General features: G+C 40.9%; 1 protein-coding gene across 1 annotated transcript; it reads left to right on the forward strand.

Moving 5' to 3' along the window:
* The first annotated feature begins 406 nt into the window (after window positions 1–406).
* LOC145768274 (uncharacterized) lies at window positions 407–5,363 on the forward strand. The gene is made up of 2 exons (XM_082579753.1): window positions 407–1,141; window positions 5,210–5,363. The coding sequence occupies exons 1-2, from the start codon at window positions 407–409 to the stop codon at window positions 5,222–5,224; spliced, it is 750 nt and encodes a 249-aa protein (XP_082435879.1). The 3' UTR covers window positions 5,225–5,363.
* Window positions 5,364–11,085: the final 5,722 nt, after the last annotated feature.

Raw genomic sequence — 11,085 nt, forward strand, 5'->3', positions numbered from 1 at the left:
AATTGTGACTAGTGTCTTATGTTGTGTTATTTCTTGACAGAAAAACCGTATAAACTTCATTGCTGCGAAGCAGTCATTGGAAACCGAGTGATTTCTTCAAGTTGGCGTGCTTTAACAGTTGCTCAATCCTGCCGGGTGGATTAGGAAAATCGTGACGTCACCGGCGCAATTAACTACCGCACCTGTTGTGTTCGCGTCGCACACAACATCGTTTTTCAAATTTGGCATCAAAGCTTGACCATCTTTGAACTGAAGCTGATTTCGTCAATTGAACCAAACTGCTGATCTTCACCAACCTGACGATCAAATTTGCGTTTACTTACCTAGTTCCCATCAGTGTTACGTGACATCTCTCATTTGCTGAAGTTAGCTTATGCTGTTACGAAGCGGATTTGCATACACAGCTATGGATTCCAAAGCCGAAGCTATTCAACAAGCAGCTGATACTTTGAGAGACAGCTACAAGCGTGGTGAACAACTGATGAGCAAACGTGAAAACCTCACAGAAGTGCAGACTATCCTGTTAGAAATTGACAAAAATTATGCCTCTTTAATGGCGCTTTGTGTCGATGTCCCTGAGAATGAACAAATTCCAGGAGGCCTTTCAACTAAACGAGATTACATTCAAGGTAAAGAAGAATTTGCTGATAGAGTCAAACAGTGGTTCTCGGAATGCGAGAGGACAGACACTAAAACTCCTCCACTACGCTCACATCACTCGTCCTTGCGTACTCATTCCCATCGCTCCAAATCCGGAAGCATTCGGTCATCGAGTACAATGTATAGTTTGCGTCAACGTGAAGCACATGCCAAATTGGAACTAGCTCGTTTGACAAAAGAACAGAATGATGCCAGGCGACGAGAGGAAGAAGAACTAGTTCGCATGGAACAAGAGAAAGCTCGCTTTGAACGTGAGAGAGCCGAAGCTGAAGACCTGCGTCAAATTAAAGCTGCTGAAACTGAAGCCGCACTCTGGCAAGATGATTCTTCTTCGGTTATCAATATTGGATCAATGACACCCGTACGATTGCCACAGCAAACCTTCACTCACAAAGACACACACCTGGAACCTCTGCGTCACGGTGATGAGCGGCACAAACAAGAACCAACTGCAACATCTGCAGGAATGCCAGACCAAAAGGTAAATTACCCTTGTTATTATACTAGCCGACAACCTGATCTTTCAGAACGACTTCTACCTAAACCAGATGTTAAGAAATTCTTTGGTGACCCACTCGATTTCTGGGCTTTCTGGCACCGTTTTAAGTCCCATATTTCTGATTGGTTGACACCCGACAGGAAGATGTCTTACCTCATGCAGCACTGCTGTGATGCAGTCTGTGAACAAATAAGGCACCTTGCCGATAGCAGCGAAGGTCACAACTGCTATGATGAAGCGTGGGAAGAATTGAAACGGAGGTATGGCCAACCACACGTTATTGCGCATGCTTGCGAGGAACGCTTGAGAGCTGTTACCAGAATTTCTCACCACGAACCCGAACAATTGGAGAAGTTGTCCGTCCTGTTGAAAAGATGTTGTTCATCATTGAGCTCAAACACCGAAGCTTCGAACTTGGATACCGTGCAGTTTATCACCTGCCTTGCAAATAAGCTGCCAGCGTCTCTGAAAGAAAAGTGGGTAATTGAAGCTCTGAAAATCAATGATGACACTGGAAAAGTGGCTGGATTCCAACATTTTGCTGACTTCATAACGAACGAATCTAGGATTGCCAATTCAATCTATGGCGTGAAACTCTTTTCATCAAATGTCGACAAACTTAACAAGCCTGACACCAAAGGGAAACAAAAGGCTTCACTGTTTAACGTAGTGACAAAACCTACTGAAAGATCTGGACAGCTCCGAATTGGCAACAAGCGACTCATACAATGTATCCTGTGCGATAATACACATTATTTGCAACACTGCAAAGAGTTCAAAGCCCAATCCGTCACTGAACGGGAGCAATTTGTAAGGAAGAACAAACTGTGCTTAAACTGTCTTGGACCAGATCACATACGTGCCGACTGCAGAAGCCGAGGTAAATGCACTGAATGCGGAAGCTCATCACATCATTCTCTGTTACATCGGTATCTGGTCACAACTGGAGAACACGTCCAGAGACGACACCCTAACCCCATTGCTAATAGAAATGATAGCCAGCCAGATGATTCCGGAAGAAGACCATCAGCAAGGAACACAAATGAAGTTGTAGAAACCTTCCATTCCAGAACAAGCAACTCGGCAACTTACTTGGACATCGTTCCCGTACGTGTGACAGGAGAAGGAAAGGTAATACATACTTATGCTCTCCTAGATTCTGGTTCAAACCGCACCTTTTGTGAACAAAAACTTGTAGAGATGCTTGAACTGAAACCTGAGCCATCTGGTGACTTCCAGGTGCAAACACTGTCTTCGAGTGGACCATATTCCTTCAGTTCTTCAACTGTAGCGTTGAAAGTTCTACCAGTAGTTGGCGGCGAAGTGCAAGAACTGACAGATGTGAACGTCGTTGACAAGATACCTACCAAGCCAACTCCAGCGCCTTCTCCGGAGTATCTGCAAACGCACAAGCACCTCCAAGGCATTGACTTGAAGCAACTGGACCATGGTACAGTTACACTGTTGATCGGAAATGATCATGCTGTCTCCCACCGATGCATTGAAAGCCGCTTTGCACCTAACCCGAAGCAAGGACCTGATGCAGTCAGGACGCCCTTAGGCTGGTTGCTTAGAGGTACTCGACCAAAGGAGACAGGCTTAGATAATTTCGATGCTGAATCCGACATTTCAAATTTTCTTGTCCGTGACACGAAGCAGAACCCTGCTGACCAAGCATCAAGGGGCATGACGGCCAAAGCCTTGATGCATTCTGGGATGTGGCTCAATGGCCCAGATTTTCTGAGGAAACCCCCAGAAGAATGGCCCAACCAAACCGCTCAGCAACCACAATCTGAAGATATCTTTGCTGCTTACAAACCAAAGAGGAAAATCGAAACCTTTACTGCTTCTACGACTGAAAGCCAAGGAACCAACAGGTTAATCTCCTACTTCTCATCTCTGCGCCGACTGAAACTATCAGTAGCCTGGTTCCTAAGATTCAAATCATACTTACTGATGCGCATGAAGAACGAAACCCAGATTACACTGAAAGGACCAATCAGTGTGCCAGAACTTGATGAGGCAGAAATCGAGTTAATCAAATACGAGCAGCGTCAGAGTTTTCCTGCCTGGATCAAATCTCTATCCAAAGGAGAACATCCAAACATGCCCAAAGCTAAGAGGATCCCACTCGAAAAACTCAGCCCTGTCCTAATGAAAGATGTCCTACGTGTTGGCGGAAGAATCGACAGAGCCGACTTACCGTTCGAAACGCGACATCCTGCTATCATAGCTCCAGAGCGCCACTTAACGGACTTGATAATTGAACATTGTCATACTAACGAATCGAAGCACATGGGTGAAAGCCATACACTGAACAATATTAACCGAAAATACTGGATAGTTAATGCCAAAGTTGCGGTTAAAAGGGTACTTGCAAGATGCCTGCCTTGCCGACGAAGGACCGCAAAACCTAGACAACAGCTCATGGCAGAACTGCCAGAAGCAAGGTTACAAATGTCACAGCCACCATTCTCACAGACTGGCGTTGACTTTTTTGGGCCGCTAAATGTCCGAAACAGACGAAGTGACATTAAGAGATACGGCTGCCTTTTCACATGTCTCACAACTAGAGCCATTCACTTGGAAGTGGCACCAGACCTGACAACTGGCGCATTCATAAATGCCCTACGGCGTTTCATAGCTCGCAGAGGCCCCATCAAGAAAATCTTCTCTGACAATGGAACCAACTTTGTGGGTTGTGAAAGAATCTTGAAGCAAGCCATCGATGAGTGGAATCAGAACCAGATCCACCAGAGCCTTCGACAACAAGGTGTAGAATGGTCATTCAACCCCCCAACAGCCAGCCATATGGGTGGAGCCTGGGAGAGAATGATTCGCACAGTACGTCAAATTCTTATGAACATCTTACCAAAACAACCACTCGATGATGACACATTGCACACGTTACTTCTTGAAGTGGAAGACATCGTCAATTCAAGACCACTCACTGATGTGAAGCTGGAAGTTGATGGCGACTTACCTCTTACACCTAACCACTTGTTGAAGTTGAATTCTTCAGCGAATTTACCGCCAATGTTAAGCTGCGACAGAGATGGCTACCGACCACGTGATCGATACCGCCATGTGCAGTTTCTGGCAGACACCTTTTGGAAGCAGTGGGTTAAGGAATACCCACGATCTGTGATGTCAAGAGCAAAATGGCTTCACAGAAAGGAGAATATCCGAAGAGGAGACATCGTCCTTTTGATTGATGACTCTGCTCCCAGACAACGATGGCCACTAGGCAGAGTAATTGAAACATTTCCTGATCGTCACGGCGTTGTTCGTTCCGTAGAAGTGAAGACTGCAACCGGATCTCTGAAGAGACCAATATCCAAGCTTTGTGTAATTGTCCAAAGGGAAGAAGATGATCCAGATGAAGATGAGACACCAATAGATACCGTTGAGATTTTGCTGGAAGATCAGAGCGATGAGGAAGAGACTAAAGACTGAACTGTTACATGACAATAGACTGTTGAAAAACTTTTATTCATGAAAAGAATGACCCAGTTTGGCCCTTCTTTGGCCCGGGAGTGTTAGATTTTCAACAGGTCCTTGAAAGGCCTGCCTTTCGTTTTACCGCATTACTCCCGTTAATTTGTGTATTCGCCACCTAGCGTCGTTTCCCCTTCATTGTTATGTTATCGCTCTTTGCAAATGGCAACACTCACCACGAGATTGTCTATGGAACTTTCGAGACGTTTTCGTTTTTGCTGCTAGTTTGCCAGCTAGCCGAACTTGTTAGTTACTGTAGTTTGTGACTGAAAGTTGATTGATTGATGTTTATGCTTTGTTAGCTGCTTCTCTGTTATGTATTTTTACAGAACTTAAGTTTGATAACTGCTATGGTAATACTTATTTGCGTGTAGGCTGAATTCCATATTTGCAGCTTGCTATCTCTCAAAGTTCAACTTACTGGTGAGCGTACTTGTGATGTAATAATGTTTTGTATAACTGAATGTTGACTGTCTACCGTAAACAAACGTAACGTATCTCTGATGTGCGTAAATTGTTGTTAGGCTAATACTTCAAACTTAAATATTGCAGAGTCAATCACTATAGAATCCTTCGCGTACAAGTGCATCATTTGGCATTACTGATCCGGTCATACTACCGGTATGTTTGTTATTCTGAATTGTATGATCAATTGATTTGTGTCGTGAATTGTGGATTCATGTTTACTACTGAATTATTGACCAATAATTTGTCAGCCTAATGGAAATTAATTCTCGTAAACCGATCTTAACTAGGCCAAGTGAATTGCCACGTTTCTTTGTTTTTTAATGATTATTGACCTAGCGTTATGGTTGTACGGTACGGTAGCCTACGTAATAATTGTGTAAGGTAACATCGCGAATTTATTTATTCAGTGCGTCATTGGCCAACCTGTGGAACTTGTGTACCGTACAGTGGATTGAGAACTGTTTGTCAACAAATTTGGTACGTTTATCAGTTCGACTGTTGTGCTTGCTGAATTGTGACTAGTGTCTTATGTTGTGTTATTTCTTGACAGAAAAACCGTATAAACTTCATTGCTGCGAAGCAGTCATTGGAAACCGAGTGATTTCTTCAAGTTGGCGTGCTTTAACAGTTGCTCAATCCTGCCGGGTGGATTAGGAAAATCGTGACGTCACCGGCGCAATTAACTACCGCACCTGTTGTGTTCGCGTCGCACACAACAGCTGCTATAAGCAAAGTGTCAGCTCTCGTCCCCCAGCTGGATCTAGCCAAGCGCTTGATTAGCCCAGCGCGGTTTGTCAGTTTCTTGCGCAGTGACATGGTGGTGGTAGGTGAGCAATCTGTCTAGTGACACCCCAAGAATTTTTGGTTTGGGGCAGAAGGACAGAGGTTTTCCATTGTTCTGAACATGTACTTGTACAGTAGCTTGCGATCAGCTCCCCGATTGTTTAGGTGGAAAGCTGCTGCCACACTTTTGGTTTCGCTGAGTTTCAGCCGCCAATTCTGAAGATAAACTGAGAGAGTTTTCATGCCCTGGCTCAAGGTGTCTTCTAGGCTTTATAACTGTGGGCTTAATAAGCGGGGACTAGGCCTACTGTACTACTTTGGAAAGTAGAAGTTTTCTTGTACAAAATTGTACGAAACCCAGCACGTCAAAGAGTAGGCCTATATGATTGTATTTATTTTTGACATACAAGTTATATTTATAGTAAGTTTAAACTCTTTTGCGACCCACTGTGGATGGACTCGCGACCCAAGTTTGGGTTGCGACCCACTATTTGCAGATCCCTGGTTAAGAACCTCGCACATCGTAGACAATTTAGGCAAAAAGCGAATAACAGAAATTGTTATATTGCAAAATGTAGCCTATTTATATATTTCGTTTTTGTAATGTTGACAACTTGAAGTTTGTTGGTCTATATAATTATTATGTACTGCCACTTCCTATGTTTTGATTGCTTACTTGTGGACACGCCAAGAAGAAAGTGTTATCAAAACTTCAAAAGGTCTATATTTTTGGATTTGGGAACCCCCCCTTGAAAATGTCTGGCTACGGGCCTGGGGAAGGGACATGTAGCCATCGAGTTTGCTGCTACATGTAAATGGAGCCTATCTCATAATTTTGAATGTATCTCACAATTACTGTTTGCAAAAACGCTATTTCTCCGACTTCTCCCAAAAGCATTTGCAGTGATACATTTCCTCAATTGCAAGTTTTGGCAATGAGAGCATTTCCAAAGAACGTTTATTTCGAAACCAAGTTTTTTGTGTCTTTATCCAAGGAAAGATTTCTTATTGTAACGTTTTTTATTCGTCAATGAATATTATCTGCTTGTAACAACTGTTTTGAACAGTTTGTGGCCTACATAGCCTACTATTTTGATCGTGGATTGCTATTCTTCGTAGAGCTGATAACGCAAAAAACGTTTGCTATTATACAGTAGTTTCTAATTAACAGGTTTGTGATCACTGGCTTTTCTGTTGTAGCATAAGAAATAACGCGCTTTGTATTATTGAGGTCAAACCAAACAAAGGAAAACAAGAGGATGTTTCTCTCTGCTGGCGCATATCGATGCACGAAGCAATTATGAGCTTATGGCTTGTTATCGCAATGTAATCCATTTCACGCTTTGCTGGAAGTTAGCTAGAAATAGCAAAATTCACCAAAATCTTGAATTTACAAGAAAACTACACAACTTTTAGCATCAAATTTAATATCATCAGATCCGCCTGGCAATTTTAGGAAAAGTCAAGAAAAACCAAGTGCATGTCGTTACTGTGCTTCAAGTAATCAAAGGAAATATGAGGGAGGGCCAAATCTGGCCTCCTTTTGAGGAGCAAAATGTTAATCCCTAAATCACTCTATTATAATATTAGATAGCTTCTGCATTCACCTACAATATAACCACAATTACAAGAATAAAAAGATTTCGTCCTAAATGTTTTTTTTTTTTTTTTGAAATGGTTTCCTTTCGGTATATAAAATTCGTACCACATCATGCGCGTTCAGTCAGTGTGAAGTCATTTTGATGTAATGTTGCAAGCAGTTTCAGAAATTTTCGAAAATATATTTTGTAACATATACTGTAGTCAACAAAACAATCGGGTTTTGTGTTGCTGTTAATGTTAGAAAAAGCGTCAGAAAATGATACAGTTTGAATATTTCCAAACTAAACTTACGTTTACTTTGTTTAGTGTCCTATATATGGTTAGAAATTATTCTGCTTTGTAAGCTGATGTATTTTTTTCTTCATAATAAACAACTAGCTGAATAATTTCGAAGGTATAATCACTTGAGAGTAATGCGATTACACCAGAAAACAATAGTCCAGCCGGAGACTTCTCCGCAATAGTCGATGAAAAAGTAAAGCGAAAGGAAATTGAACAAAAGCGTATTGTACTGCGTCATGGGGGTTCCCCGATATCCTAGCTAGTGCGACGAAAAATACTGCCAGGGATCAAATTAAATACGCACAGTAAAGGAGAGTTTCGAAAAATTAATTACGCACTTAACGGGTTAATTTGCTTTCTTAAAGCCACAACAAGCGAACGAGTCAACTTTTCTCCACAATGTATGAGAGCTAAAAGTCAAGTAGAGAAGCTATGATTATGATTTATGGATACCATTTTTCAAAGTTTTTGGTATGAAACGGTTAAGGTTTGTTCCAACAAACTGCTGCAGGGGTGTCACAAAATATTTTTCTCTCTTGTAGGGTGCCTTAAGCCTAAAGAGGTTGGGAACCACTGACTAGAACAGTGAGCAATTACGAGTCATCAACCATAACAGTGTAGACTCCACGCTAGCCATTTACACCATGCAACTAACTATATCAATCCTATAGTTTTCGGCAGCCGATTTTAGGAAGAATTGACAGCGATAGAACAGCCTATTTGAGCAAAATAGCCTACACGTGTTAATCGCTGCCAATTGTTGCTAAAATCGACTGCCCGAGAAACACATTCAAGCTTGTAGTTCAATGTAGAAAATCTAAGTCTTAAAATGATCCTTCAACTGTGCTTTTAGGTGCTCACTTTATTTAAAAGGGGAGGAATAAACGATTTTAAAATAAGCAAAGTAAAAGATGCATCTAACTACAAGCTATTGTGAATCTTATGTTGATACTTATTTATACTTGAAGTCGGAAAGAATGTGGCAGGCGTGAAAATTCTTTCCTCGCTATTATACAGAAAGTTACGTTTAGTGACTTAACAATATTGCGATACCCAACGTCCAATCAGTTTATCACCTCTTTGCGTAGTTCATGTAACTTTTGCAGATTATCTCCCTCAAGAAATATTTTCAGTTTTTTCAAAACAATCTTACTAAAAAGAGCTCTATTGACGTTTAGGTTATTACTTTTATATTTAACTACGTTTTTTAAACCATCTTTACGACAAATTGATTTTGTGGTCGAAGACTATTCTGCAAGTAGAATGCTGATCATGGTATAGCGCGAAGCTGCAGGTTTTCGTCTGACTCTCTTCAGGAGCTATTGTCAAAATAAAAAAGCATAAAAGTGGTGAAGTATTTATAGTAGAAGAAAAGTGAAAATTACATTTTTAAAACGGTCAATCAATGTATTTTTGCCGTCAAACTACGTATATTCTTCAGCACCAAAGAAATTTTATGTTTTACCAACAAAGACTGCTTGCCTACCATAAAGTTTAGTAACATAACTTACCAATTTAACTGCGTAAGCCTCACGTCCCAACGTTTAGAAGAGCTACGAATCAAACAACATGTCCCATAAATAATTAGAGAAGGAAACAATACAACAAGAAATCAACGAAATTGTGCTTGTAAAACAGTAAATGACAAAATCATATCTAGTGAGTCTGTAATAGGGCAACATGTGCTGGATAATGAAGAATGTGGTTTGAACTTTAAACTAGAAATGTTTTCAATTCTTGCTAAAGGCCGTTTCTCGTTACACCTCGCAGCACTGGAAACAAGTTTTATAAAAACTCTCGTTCCAATATTATGCCGCCAAAAAGAAATCGTTGATTCCATAGAATTTCTTCGTTAATTTTGAATTAATCTGATTAGCCAAATTTACTTATCGTTTTTCTTCTAAGTTACAATAAATACTTCACCGCTTCTAGGATTATTTTATTCTGACGATAGCTCCTGACAAGGGTCAGACGAAAACCTGCAGCTTCGAGCTACCACGAGCATTGATTAACATTCTACTCACAATCTTCAAGTTTTGTACCACGATTCAACTCTTCCAAAACTATGTTATTAATTTTACAGGAGAAGCGACCAGTACTATGTTTGGCTATGCAGGGAGTCACCTTTGAATATAAAAACAAAGATTAACCAACCCTTCGAAAAATATGATGACGCTTTCAACCTAACTATGACAAACAGGTACGAGACATACTGTGTATTGTGTTTAACAAAAAAGTTGTTACCAAATATACTCAGCCATGCATGTGCACATTTTCACCATCAAATTATTACTGTGTCTTTGATGCGCCCTTCAGATAAAAAAAAACGTTATCAAGGTAAAGGATTGATTTCAAAGGGGTTCCTTTAGCTATCCAACTCCCTTATTACATCTGGGGTGATGTGACGCCACATTCCCATTGTCATTCCCATCTTCCACACCAAATAAGGTGACAGATTCTTCAAACACAATCCACCCATTCAAGAGGATGGATAAGATAAGCAAAAAATCTCTGGATAATCCCAACCAGACGGGCGATACAATAGATTCCATTTTCTCGAATTCACCGAAGTTGAAAAATTGTTGGTTGCAAAGAAAAGCACTGAAGGCGAGGCTGAGCCGATTATTTCCACTTAAATCTATTCCTCTACTGAATGCCAACCAGAAAGTCTTCGTACATGGCTCGACAAGGTATCGAACCCACGTTTACAGATGCAGTCAACAAGCTACAGAGGCAGTTGCGGGACTACAGTAATGATATATAAAACGCTAATTGACTGTGAGTAACAATATTTCTCTGCATGTTTCATCGAACGAACTGCAATTTTTTTGTAAGATTGCTGCTCACACATACTTTTTTCATTTTTAACCCTTTGAAGGTTTGGGGGGGGCTGTCAATTCAACTTTTTTGCATCAACAGTTGTATCTCTAAAACCACTGAGGATGCGACTACGAGATTTCTTGACTTTTCCTAACTTTTATTCACCTCTATTGAGCTGAAATTTTGAGCGAATAAAGGTTATAAATTGAGAGATATAAGGCATTTCTCAGCACATCCTCTGAGTCTGAAGTATTTCATATTCTATTGTTCAAAATGTTCCCACCAGCTGGATGAGCTTACGTAGAGCATCATCGACTTTATCGGATAATCTTACTCCTAGTACTAGCCTTGTATTTAGCCGAGTTCACATTGAACTTACATTGAAAGACGCTGTTGCAATTAGAATACACTGCATTTAAACCGCGTTTGTTGTCGCATAATCTTCCATTCATTTCGTGGATTACATAACAGTA

This window comes from Aplidium turbinatum, chromosome 4 (genome assembly GCF_918807975.1).
Source record: "Aplidium turbinatum chromosome 4, kaAplTurb1.1, whole genome shotgun sequence".
In the NCBI taxonomy this organism is placed as follows: Eukaryota; Metazoa; Chordata; class Ascidiacea; order Aplousobranchia; family Polyclinidae; genus Aplidium; species Aplidium turbinatum.

Bases quoted from the DNA above. Each gene is read 5' to 3' on its own strand.
- LOC145768274 (XM_082579753.1), top strand. From the start codon at position 407: ATGGATTCCAAAGCCGAAGCTATTCAACAAGCAGCTGATACTTTGAGA.